The following is a 13,592-nucleotide window of genomic DNA, read 5'->3' on the forward strand; positions in this document are numbered from 1 at the left end:
CCGCGGCATGCGGGATCCTCCCGCACCGGGGCATGAACCCGCGTCCCCTGCATCGGCAGGCGGACTCCCAACCACTGCACCACCAGGGAAGCCCCGGGTAGTATTTTTATCTAAAAGTTCTCTTTTATATTTCTTTCTTATTTCCTTTTAACTAGTTATGGCATTCTCTGCTCCCCCACCCCCATTCCCTCAATCTCTTCTGTGTTGTCATTTTGCCAGAATTGCTCAATACTATCTTCTTTGGTGTTCCTCTTCCTTATCTCCCTCCTAATGCTAAACTTCCTGGCCTTTTGCCTTTGGGTTTCCAGGACTCAAAAAACAAAAACAAAAAGCAAGCCTTCCCTGTTACTTTTCTGTTAACATCCAAAGCCTTTGATCCATCACTAATGTACAGAACTTTATTTTTTTTCCCATCTATTCTTCAGTTTGTCCCTTCTGTTGGTCCTCCAAATTATTCTAAAACAGAAGCTTTTAAAGGTTTCATCTTATGTTGTTTTTACATTTTCTTTTTTAGCAGTGGAATCTCTTTCAAACAAAATCTCATTTGAGACCCTATATATAAAGCAGGGAAACATGGAGCTGCTATTATGCTGTGAATGGCACCCTCTAGAGTTGAGCAGTATGCAAACTGCACAACTGTATGCAATGCACATCAGATGCTTCTTAAACATACCTTCCAACTCTCTTGTCCCTGTCTCTTATCCCAGCCACAGCAGTAGTGACCAGTTTCATGCAGATTTCAACCAGCCTCACACAAGCATGAACTGACAGTACCTGCCTCAGCCCCATCTCTCACTTCTGCCTGGAGGCCTTTGATCTTCTACGACAGGACAACCTTGAAAAGAGCCCCTTGACATTCAGGTGCCTCACTCAGAAGTATCTGGGAGTTGATGCCCTGCCCTGTGGCTATCCTTAACTAAAGGCAGATGGAAGCTGATGGGTAAATCTCCCCAGCTTGCCCCAGGAAGATGGTCCTGATGTGCATTTCACAGGGCTTCTCAGCTGCCCCATGGGAATCAACACCCAGGTGCCTGTAGCTTGGCTAATTCCATATGGCTCCCCCTCCTTTGCTATTTTACTCTCTTATCCCTCTTTCCTGCTCCCTGAAATCACACTCCCAGATAAACTACTTAGACTTATGCATCTGTCTCAGCTTTGTTTTCTGAGGAACCAACCTGGAATGCCTCCTAATTCAGTCCCTGGAGGTTGCGGACAGCACTTCCAAGGCACTCCCTTGTTTCTTCTTGGCTTCAAATCACTGCTCTGGAATAAGATTATGTTGAGATAGTTGGTCAGGATATCTCGACTGAAGAATTAATTGTTCATTGTTCTCAGAGCTGAGTGGGCTCTTCATATTTAAGGTACAGAAATGAAATTTTGGAAGCCAGGAATTCCAGTAGGCCATTGTCATGGTCAAATCAATAGGTATGGAAGGTAAAGTGGATTTTCAGTGGAGACATATAAAAGCTCTAGCCCCTTAGAGAATCTCTTTGTCCTAGTTGGGGGCTTTACCTTTAATAACAAATGAGGGTATGGGTTTAGCTCTCTAGGGCTTTCTATCCCCCCCAGCCTCTGAAAGTTTAAAAACACACACCGTTAGCATTTTCTCATCTTTCCTAAACTGGCGGTTGTGTCGGTTCCTTTAAAGAAGTTAAGACGGTGCCTGGGAAGACAGTAGTCTCCTCCCACACCCCCATTCCCCAGACAACCAGGATACACTTGTGTGTACTTAAGCTGTCTCTGACACACATAGTTTCTTTTTCATCCCTGAGTAATCAGTCTTTTTTATCCTTTTAGCAAAGAGAATGGTATATTTTTGTGCAGAAAAGATTGGGAGGAAAGGAAAATTAAAGAAAGCACCTGCCCTCCTCCTGAGAAATTTCCATGTAAATTCCCACAAAATAGCAACAAATAAAAGATGGCAGGGAAAAAACCACAGAAGTTTTTAGAATAAGGATATTTGTCAGGTGCTGGTTGAGGATCCAGTTCTATTTTGAACATTTTAAAATGTTTTCTTTCCAGTTCTGGTGTTTAGGGGTTAATGATGGTGCTGAAACCCTATTGCTTTGAATAGGAGGGATTAGTTTCGTTATTTTGGGATTAAGGTCAGTCTTATCGACTGGCTGCCACATCCTGTCAGCAGTGCCCAGTCCTACAATCACTCAGCTCGGGTTCTCAAATCCTCGCTTGGGCTGCTGCCTGCTGAGCCCTACAGTTTTTCTTTTGAATATGACTAAAGGGGAAGAATATTCGGGTGTGCTTACTCTAAGGCACACAGAGGATCTACCCTTTTGCTTCCTTGAGATGACAAGGACACAGAGGACAGAAGGAGAATTCCATAGGCCTCTCGGTTGGTGTGGTGGATTGATTGCCAAGATAGCCATATAGTTCACCTCTCTCTGCATCCCTGCCCTTTGCAATATGACTTTAAGCCTTTCCCAATAAGAAGTGTATTTCCCTATCTCTTGAATCTGAACTGATCTTGTCACTTGCTTTGGCCAATAGAATGTAGTAGAAGCAATGAGCCTAGACCTCAAGAGGTTTTGCCTACTTCCACTCTTTTTCTTGGACTTTTTCTGATTTTGCCCTGAGAGCAAATCTTAGTTGACTTGTTGGAGAATGAGAGGCCACAGAGCGAAAAAGGGAGGTTCCTCAGCAGACAGTTGGCCAACTTGCCCAGCTGACTGTAGTTATGTGAGGAGCCCAACCTAGACCAGAACTGCCAGCCAAGCCCAGCCTCAAATGCCAAAATGCAGAATTGTGAGCCAAATGAATATTTATTAAGTCACCATGTTTGGGGGCAGCTTGTTTTGTAGCAATAGCTAACTGTTACAGAGGTTCACAGCCTCCACCATATTCTTTGGATCCTTTGCCTGGTTTCCCTTATTATCATTGATAGTATTGGCAACAGTGATAACAATAGGTAATATTAAGACAGAACTGTAGAGTGTACGACTCATTTGGGTCTCACAATAACATCTAGGGGATGCCTTTTATTTTGTCTCTTTTTTAAATTTTTTGGCTGTGCCATGTGGATTGTGGGATCTTAGCTCCCCAGCCAGGGATCGAACTTGTGCCCCCTGCATTGGCAGCACGGAGTCTTAACCACTGGACTGCCAGGGAAGTCCCTGGGATGCCTTTTATTTTGGATGTGAACAATGGCAAAAACAGTGCTAACACTCTTGACTTTTATTACCTTTGGGTAAAGGTCAAAGAGACTGATAGAACTTTAATGGTGAAAAATTTAGCAGACCAACTGCTACAATTCAGAATGGAGATAACTGAAGAGTTTGTTAGTAGGTTTAACAAAGTATGAAGCATTTTTGATGTGAAAATTAATTTATTTAAACTTAAGGTGAAGTCCAGGGAGTACACTGTGTGTGCACATATGCAATGAGTGAATTCTCTAACCAAAAGTGGCAAGGGAGGCCTGTTTTCAGTCCTGGTGGTGCTATGTTCTCTTTCACTTTATTTGTCATCTTGTGGCACATAAGATTTACAAGGCATTTTAATGAACATGATCCCACTTGATAGTCTCAACCATCCTATAAAATAAGTAGGGCAAGCATCATTATATCTGTTTTGCTTAGACATATATAGACTAAGGCCCAGGCTAGTCTTAAGACTCCTGATTGAATTCTCTTTCCATAGCACATCCAAGCTACCCTTCAGTTTATAACTTTGTGAGAGGGAGCACATTGTCTTTCACTATAAGTTTTCATCCCTCCAACCCTTGTTTTGGGAAGGTGGGTGCTACATGAGGGGCAGAAGCCAGATTTCACAAATGCAGAGCCATGGGTTCAGACAATAATTGGTACTGCTTTGCATGCAGCTCCTTGCTCACCACTGAGGAACGCCAGTTTCTAGACACATGCAGTAGGAATTAAGGGGCATTTTACTGAAGAAGGATGGATCCAAAGAACAGTGGCAAGTAAAGAATGCTGGCAAGTGGGTGGCAGGCAGTGCATTTCTCTATGGCAGTGTTTTGGAGGAGATGATCAGAAGCTGGCATGAATCTCATAAAAACGTGTTGTCTTAGGTAGGGCTTCCCCAGAAGGGGACCCTGGGGCAAGGATTTGGGGGCATGTAGTTTATTTGAAAAGAGATTTCAGGAAATACAAGTAGGAAGGTGGCAAAGAGGCAGAGAAGAGAAGACAGCCAGTAAAGAAAGTGACAGTTACCAGGCAAGATGTCATGTGAGGAAGTTGAGATTGGTTCTACTGATGAACTCTGGGAGACAATATATTGAGAACACATGCCTCAGAGCCATCCCAACCTGGGGGCAAAGAAGCTGGGGAAACCACTCATCCAGCCCTATCCATCCTTGGTCGAGGACTGCTTCCAGGGGCATTAAAACTTCAGCACTTCTGGAGAGGGTGTGGAGAAAAAAGAACCCTCCTGCACTGTTGGTGAGAATGTAAACTGGTACAGCCACTATCTATGGAGGTTCCTTAAAAAACTAAAAGTAGAGCTACCATATGATCCAGCAATTCTACTCCTGGGCATATATCCGGAGAAAACCATAATTCAAAAAGATAGGGCTTCCCTGGTGGCGCAGTGATTGAGAGTCCCCCTGCCAATGCAGGGGACACGGGTTCGTGCCCTGGTCCGGGATGATCCCACATGCCGTGGAGCGGCTGGGCCCGTGAGCCATGGCCGCTGAGCCTGCACGTCCGGAGCCTGTCCTCTGCAACAGGAGAGGCCACAACAGTGAGAGGCCCGTGTACCACAAAAAATAAAAAATAAAAGAAAATTTAAAACGATATATGCACCCCTATGTTCATTGCAGCACTATTTACAATAGCCAGGACATGGAAGCAACCTAAATGTCCATCGACAGATGAATGGATAAAGAAGATGTGGTACACGTAAACAATGGAATATTACTCAGCCATAAAAAAGAACTAAATAATACCATTTGCTGCAACATAAATGGACCTAGAGATTGTCACACTGAGTGAAGCAAGTCAGACAGAGAAAGACAAATATCATATGATATCACTTATATGTGGAATCTAAAAAAATGGTATAAATGAACTTATTTACAAAACAGAAATAGAGTCACAGATGTAGAAAACAAACTTATGGTTACCAAGAGGGAAAGCGGGGGAGGGATAAATTGAGAGATTGGGACTGACATATACACACTACCATATATAAAATAGGTAACAAATAAGAGACTACTGTATAGCACAGGGAACTCTACGCAATACTTTGTAATGACCTATATAGGAAAATAATCTAAAAAAGTGTGGATATATGTATAATGATTCACTATGCTGTACAGCAGAAACTAACACAATATTGGAAATCAACTTTACTCCAATAAAAATTAATTAAAAAAAAAAAAAAAGCTTCGCACTTCTGGCGTTCCCTGCCCCAAGGCAGAGAATTGCTGGTTCTTCACTGTAAATCACCTTTTGGGAGTAGAGGTAAGTGCTCCGAGGATGTGGGCAGGGCACTAGCAACATCTGCTAGAAGGACTGTGGGTCAATTTCTCCAGTTTGCTTGTGGAAAGAGAATCGTGAACTCAAGGCAGCAACTCCCATAAACAGGATGGTCTTGAAGCTGTGCTATGGTGAGAGGCTGGAGGAGCTAAGGACTATGTGGTGGGTGGGAACATTAGCTGGTGGCGCCCTGCCTGGGAGTGAGGCTCTAGAACAGCCTGGGAGGTTTTGGCAACTCGTTCTGGAAATAACTGAGAGTACTAGAGTTAAATGACTTGTTCATGGTTTAGTTTTTCTTAATTTCCTTGTTTCCCCTACATTCTAGGAGATGTATTTGAGTTTCCAAAAGCTAGTTGGAGAGCCTGAGGTATATGACTAATGTACTTGAAGGTAAATTAATAAGTGGATGATTGGATGATGGCCACTTAGAGCAAGAATTCCCAAATCTTGGATCATGAAGTCAACACTTTTTTACTCTTCTAATAACATTTGACTTAATACTCATCCCTTGCACACTGTTTGTTTCATCCTTTGAGCCTTCTTGCTCATAGGGCCAAGGATTTCACAAGTTCCTTCTGGACAATGTAGGAAATACTTAAAACCAGTATTGATTGAGCTGTAGAGGAGGTACGCCAGTACTACGAAATGAAAAGATACAGGTAGTTTGTACGTTCCTTTTATCACTCCCAGCCTCTGCTTCCCAAGTGGGTTCGCTCTGGACATATCATTTTAGTTACTCCCAACATTGAACTTCACCTTTTCTTCCTGGATCACTCTATTTTAAAATAACACCTTCTCTCCTACCTCCTACACTCTTTACCCTCCTCACTGCTTTATATTTTTCTGGGGCAGTTACCATCTGATACACTTCATATTTTAGTTGTTGGTTTATCTGGATAGATAAAACCCCCAGCTTGAGTGTAAGTTCAATGAATCGAGGGAATTGTCCCTGCCCCTCCCACTCCCAATACTCAGAACAGGCCCTGGCATAGAGTCTCAATAATCATTTCATGAGGGGCTTCCCTGGTGGCGCAGTGGTTGAGAGTCTGCCTGCTAATGCAGGGGACACGGGTTCGAGCCCTGGTCTGGGAGGATCCCACATGCCGCGGAGCAACTAGGCCCGTGAGCCACGACTGCTGAGCCTGCGCGTCTGGAGCCTGTGCTCCGCAACAAGGGAGGCCGTGATAGTGAGAGGCCCGCGCACCGCAATGAAGAGTGGCCCCCGCTTGCCACAACTAGAGAAAGCCCTCGCACAGAAACAAAGACCCAACACAGCAAAAATAAAAATAAGTAAATTAATAAACTCCTACCCCCAACATCTTCTAAAAAAAAAAAAAATCATTTCATGAATGAATGAATGAAAGGTGGGTTTACCAAGACCTTCTACTAAGAAGCCCAGCACATTTGTCTTTACTGTTCTTTGTGAAGCCAAATGTCTCTCGGAGTTTCCTGACCAGCTGAATTGAGAGAAGCACAATCCTGGATTTATCTTCCAGGCCTCTCTACAGCTTTGGAGACACACACACATCTGGCTTGAATCATGCCTCTGTCACTTATTAGCTTAAACAAGAGAAATCTGGTTCAAATAATCTATTCATTTCTTCTTCTGCAAAATGGGGCTAATAATGTCAAGTTTTCAGAGTTTTTAAGAGTGTTTAATGAGTCAACATTAATGAGGCACTTCACACAGCACCTGGAATGTACTAGCTGACCACAAGTATGATTTTTCTTCCCTTTCTCTCAGTTTCCAGTGCCGTTATCAATGTGCTGACAAATCAGTGACACAAAGATTGGGACAAGATGGTCAAAGCAGATGCTGGGGGAGGATGTGGAAAAAAGAAAACCGGAACTAGAAATGGAGAGGCAGACAAGAGGAAAGGACTCTGTCACTAGGACACAGGACCACCTTTCACCTTCTGGTGTTCTGTTGAAGGCTCACGGATGAGAGGGATAGAAGACTTGGGCTTCGCAGTATTCCACCTTGCTCCAGTAATTATATTTCTACTGTACTTCCTGAGTTGGTGCGTTACACAGATCTGATTCATGCCTGGGGAATATGTCTTCCTTTAGCCAAATGAAGCTGACTGCATTAAAGCTGAGGGTAGACAAGCTCAATTATCAAAGGAAATATGTTTCAGAATGAATTATGTGATGGACCTTAAAGCAGGATACCCATGTCTTACTTTTCATGTATCCAGTGTGGGATTTTAATTACTCACACAATGTGGAACCACACTCACTCACCTCACTGAGAACAGATGGAGTTTGGAAAAGAATTTTCTAACTCGGCCCATACATCGACCCCTTAGCAGCTTCGACATACACGGTGTATTTATTCGTCTTCTCCATCTTTGAGCATCCTCTCTATTACCTTAATTTTAAGGAATAAATGTGTTGCTAGAGTTGGTCCTTAGAATAACTTCTCTGAGCACCTGGGTATCTCTAGAACCTGTTCTGAGGTTTGGGAACAGGGTAAAGAACTGCAAACATTCCCTGAGAATGATGAGCTTGTCGTCACTGTTTTTACTTCTTAGCTGCTCTCACCAAACCTCCAGAGTTACTGGTGAAATGATATGGCAGCCAACCAGAGCAATCAGGATACATTTGCCTGCATTGCCATTATGGGGTAGGAGACAGAGACAGAGGAGGTGGCAGAGGTGAGAGAGATAACGGTGGTGTTGGTGAAGGTGGTGGAGGAGATGGAGGTGGGGGCAACTGTGGTGGTGGCAGTGGTGATGAATGAGATGGTTGTGGCTGGGAAGGTAGCAGTGATAAAGATGGAGGTGCTAGTTAAGACGGTTAGAGAGGTGGCAGAGGTAGTGGAAAGGTCAAGGTGGTGGTAGTCGAAGCAGTGGTCACGGTGGAGGTAGGAGGGTATAGGTTATGGTGGAGGTGATGGTGGGAGAAGTGTTGGTGGCAGAGGAAATGATGGTGGTGAAGGTGGTAATATCAAGAGCAATGAAACTTATGTTTGCCCAAAAACTTGAGCACGAACGTTCATAGCAGCATAACTCATCATAGCCCCAAAGTGAAAGCCATGCAAATGGCCATCAGTGGATGAATGGATAAACAAAATGTGTTTTCCATACAATGGATATTATTTGGCCATAAAAAGGAATGAAGCTCTGTTAGATGCTACAATATGGATGAACGTTGAAACCATGATGCTAAATAAAAGAAGCCAGTCACAAGGCTTCCATTATATTGTATAATTCCATTTACAGGAAATGTTCAGAATAGGCAAGTCTATAGACAGAACTTAAATGAGTGGTTGTCTATGGCTGAGGGAAGTAGAATGGGAGTGATTACTAATAGGTATGGGCTTTCTTTTTGGGATGATAAAAATAGTCTAAAATTAGATTGCACAACTCTGTGAATATACTAAAAACGATTGGATCATACATTTTAAATGGGTGAATTTTATGACACATCCATAAAGCTGTTAAATAAAGTGGGGGCAGCAGTGGTGGTGGTTGTGGAGGTCTAAATTTGGTGGGGATACTGGAGAGAGGAAGGAAGATGAGAGTTGATTGACACCTGATATACCTCAGTCAATGTACAGCCAAGTCTGAGTACCACAGATATTTTTCCCATGGAATTTTTTTCTATGCCTTCTGGCTGAACTACATTTCCCCACAGACAACACTGAACCTACACACAAGCATTTCTGAAACAGATTATAAAAATCAAGCCAAGTTTTGGCTGTCATTGGATCGTGTCTAGAAGGGACACCTTTGCTTTTTCCATGCAGTGTCCTCAGCACACAGAACTGGCTTCTTAGGAGCAATGGGATAGTAGCCAGATTTCTTCTTCTCATGTGAGTGCATCCATCCAGATTTCTTCTTCTCATGTGAGTGCATCCACTCATGTGAGTGGGTCCATGAAGAAATTAAAACAGACATCTGGAGTCTATAATTTTTAATAATTTTAAACTAGCTACAAAATGTCAATCACATCACAAACTGACAGAGAAGACAAGGGGGAATTTAATATTACATGCTGTAATGATATTTATCTCACAGTTTATCTATATTTCATTCATTTATATTATTTTTTAAAGGTTTCTTTATCAGCTACTAAACATCTCAGCAATTTGGTGTGCATAGCTCTAGATTAAGCAACAGAGAATTGTACTGATAACAAACCACAGGGGAAATGGTGATTAATAAGAATCAGCCTTATAAAATTTACATCTCCACACTGTTTCACAGCAAGGTTGCTTTCTCCAAAACAGAGCCTTCAAAAGCAGCAAACAAACCCTATATTACATCCATTTGACATAGTTTCAGCCAAACATATATTTTGCTGGAAATGGTTCAATGGTGAGCGTGTTTAACCCATCTTTTTAAAAACAATTTTTTTTAAAAAAAGGATGATTATGATTAATAAGTCTAAATATTGACAAAAAGAAAGTGACACTATTGCAGTTTTGCTGGTATAACTTAATCTTGACAGTGTCTCAATACTGAGCATGCTTTGTTGTTGTTTTGCTGTTGTTGCTGTTGTTTTATGTATGTGTTTTCTCATCAGTATGCTACTGTCATGGAAATATTTTGTTTAAGTAGGAATCTAAAAATCTATTTAGTTCTCATGCATAAATGCATAAATCACATCACTTTGAGTGCAATGCCTGTTATGTAATTCCACATTGTCTAATCATGAAATCATAAAGACAGATGACAGCCGTGAGGAACCAAAGACAGCAAATTTTGAGAGTTTCAGAGCCTGACACCCAAAGAAAGGACAGTGGCAGTAGCTCTGTGGAATGTCACAGTTTTACAAGAACAATACTGTGTATTGAAAGAATCAACAGCACATTGAGCATTCCTAAATTGTTGTCATTCAGCAAACGCCACTGAGGAGAGAAAAGGAAAAAATGAAACCCAAGACATCTTACGTAGGGAGTTAGAGCCACCAAATGACCACTATATACAGCCTTTGGAAAGAAAGAGACCCAGAAAGAACAAAAGACACGTAGTATTGTTGGGCTGATGGATGACACAAGACAACATTCACAATGGGGGCGGATTGATGTGTGCATGTGTGCAGACCTACTAGGTAATACCATGAAAAAAGCATGAAGGTGCCATCTTGCCCGACAGCATTTGGAAGAGGACACAGGTGGGCACATTTAACCACTCCCCAGCATCTTTGTTGCACGTTGGTTGGCCTCATCAATTCTGGTTTTGTTGGAATCAGCCTGGAGAAAGGGGAAAGAAAACAGAATTCAGTTTACCCATCCACATTCCATTCATCCTTCTGGGTCTAGTTCAAATTCCTCCTGTTGGGTGAAGGCATCTTGAGACTTCCCTGATCAGAATGAACCATGCCTCCTTTTGTGTTCCCAGAACCATTGCTTATGGCTGGACTTAGACATGATCACAGAAGCTTGATCTTAGTTCTCATGACTCTTTTCCCTACTATGGAGAGCAGAGTTATATCATTTATCTTTCTCTTCTGGAATGACACCCAGTGATTTCTATGGCAGGCATTCACATCCGTTGGATTGAGTTGAATTCCTGCCATTTGTACAGTTATTAGCAGTGTCACTTTGGGAAAATTACTTAACATTTCAGGGCCTCAGCTTTCTCATTTATAAGCTGGGGATAATAAAGAACACTGCTAATGAGCACAGTTCCACTCATTCAACTTTGACAACATCAACTATGAGGTATATCCTGTTATTAGCTCCTTTTACCAAGTGAGGAAACTAAGCAGAGGGGATTTAGGCAATTTGTCTAATGTCACAGAACTAATAAATGAGGAAACCAGAGTCAGAAGGCCAGCACCCTGGAGTCAGCGTCCACACTGGTAGTCACTATGTTAGTCATTTTACTACTTAAGTTTGCTATGAGGATGAAATGAGTTTATACACATAGTATGTTTAGAATAATGTTTTGCAAAAATTAAGGGCTCAACATATCTTATCTTGTAATTATTGTTATTGGGTGAAAACGTGGTTTGCTTTTAAGGATGTTTAATAATTGTTTAGCCCCATTTCTGAAGACTTACTCTTATGAGTTATAACTGGCTTGTTTTAGCAGGGGATCATTTACTATCATTTTGTGCCTTGACTGACCCCTTCACTGCTTGAGCTACCTTTTGCTCTGCATGCATCATGAAACCCAGGTCTGCTACCTGGATATACCTTTAAATTCCAGAAAATAAACTATTCCTGACACCACTGAGAAATGTATGAGTCAGCAAGTAGAAGGGAAGACAAAAATTCTTTTTAGGCTGTTGTTTTCCTCTATTATGATTGGTAATGTTGTCTGTCCCTCTCCAGCCTGGGAAGAGGGGAAGGAAGCTGAGAGGCAGTGTAGGGAAACTGGACTGTTTTTATATCAACCAGTATTTACTCAACAGTTACTGATTTTGCATCCATGACTGTGCTTGGTGCTTTCCAATCTCCACCAAGTTGTGTCTTCTTTATTCAGTTTAATTGTGAATTCTCAGCACACTAGAGTTATCAATATTCAAATAGAAATTTGCCAAGTTAAAATAAAAAATAATTCTAGATTATCCATAACTCTAAATTATCTGGCAATGGCTCCCTACCATCTGTTTGGATAATTAAGTGTTGACTTCAAAACAGATAAGATAGAACACTAATTTTCCTTGATTGCCTTGATCTATAGATTCATATTTTTGACCTTAGGTTCCTAATTTGGGAAATGGGTATTCTCTCCAATTTTACTTGGCTCTTAAGTATTCCCTCTTCAGCTACAGAAATAATGACTCTTTGGTACAAAGGAAAATTAGAGGCTCAGACCAGTGTGAAATGCTCCTGAAGACTGGATTATTCTATTTTTCCAGACTTAACTTTGAGAACTGTTCAAATGAGAAAAATCATCCATTTAAAAATGGATAGCATTTCTGGAGGCAAACATTCTAGGATTTCTTACATTAAGAATGCACTGATGAGTCTTCACATGATGGTACAAGAGGATATTTTGAAGTAGAGCATGAGGTTACTCTTTGGATATCCTCAAAGGATCTGGGAGGAGCTGGAACAGACCTATCTTTAACAGCCATCTGTGATGTCCACCTGAATTATTTCTGAAGCATATCAAAATTCCAGCCCATACAGTACAAAAGTGCCATATCTTTATTATATTATATAACAGTAGTGCTTTTAGAAAAAACTCCTGAGATAATCTTATTTTAGATGTCTTCCTGGTATTTGGAGAATGTGTCTGTGTTTATTCTATTTATATGCTTTTTAGGACTTTATTTATGCAATATATCCCATTCCAACTTTCATATTTCTATGTAAAGAATCCTAAACTTGCTAATATACTCAAGATATGGTACATGATTTGCCCTTGTGAGAAACCCAGGATGACTAAGAAAAAAGCCAGTAAGAGAGGTAGAAGGAGCTATTTAGTTCACCCTTCTGAACACTCTGGAAATCTCAACTTCAGACCATGACAGGTAGATTTTAGGCCACAGCTCAGACTTCCAGAAGTGGATACTCACTATCCCACATGGCAGCCTGTTCTGACCCCAGATTTGCACTGTTCTCTTATCATCTTTCAGGTGAGGAACCAGGTCATGAAGCTGGTGAGCAGGAAAACCTTGCTGGTACTCAAGATCTTAGTTTTCAAATTCCATGTTTCCTTGTTGATGAGAGAATGTGAGCAATGCTAAAGCTTCAACTTCACTGTATTTCAATGTGTGTGTAGCATCTTCCACTGACAACTTTAAGTCCAAGTTTGAACATCACTAAGTTGTTTCCTTAGCAACAGTTCCCATAAAGATCTGATATAAACTTGCCCTGTTTTAATAGTTTTCTAAGAGAATCGTAGCTTTTTAACCTTAGAAGATTGTCTATATATAAATATCCTAAATCAGAAAACAAGGTTTTAAAATAGACAAAGTAATTTCTTGACAGTCCATAAGGATGTATTGAAAATTGGGTTGTTTTGGACTCCCAAAACTTCACTGCTATCTGAAGTGATGAGAAAGGATCATGACTGATGAAGTTGGGTGAAGATTGCTGTTGGAGTCACGAGAGAATATGGGAGAAACATCAGAAGATTCTCTTTTGTTCTACAGTGTGATTTAATCTTAAATATGCAGGAGACCTCTGCATACCATTCCTGTTATCAGAAGTAAGAACTTGCACAAGAAGATAGAAGTCTA

General features: G+C 41.3%; 1 protein-coding gene across 3 annotated transcripts in view; it reads right to left on the minus strand.

The window, feature by feature from the left end:
- Positions 1–9,350: 9,350 nt before the first annotated feature.
- SNAP25 (synaptosome associated protein 25) overlaps positions 9,351–13,592 on the minus strand; it is an 80,324-nt gene continuing 76,082 nt past the window's right edge. For all 3 annotated transcript variants that reach the window (XM_067707489.1, XM_067707487.1, XM_067707488.1), the window contains exon 8: positions 9,351–10,647. In XM_067707489.1, the coding sequence (XP_067563590.1) occupies positions 10,579–10,647 (69 nt within the window). In that variant the 3' untranslated portion in view covers positions 9,351–10,578. The remainder of the gene's footprint in view (positions 10,648–13,592) is intronic.

Source organism: Pseudorca crassidens, chromosome 15, assembly GCF_039906515.1.
Source record: "Pseudorca crassidens isolate mPseCra1 chromosome 15, mPseCra1.hap1, whole genome shotgun sequence".
Classification (NCBI taxonomy): Eukaryota; Metazoa; Chordata; class Mammalia; order Artiodactyla; family Delphinidae; genus Pseudorca; species Pseudorca crassidens.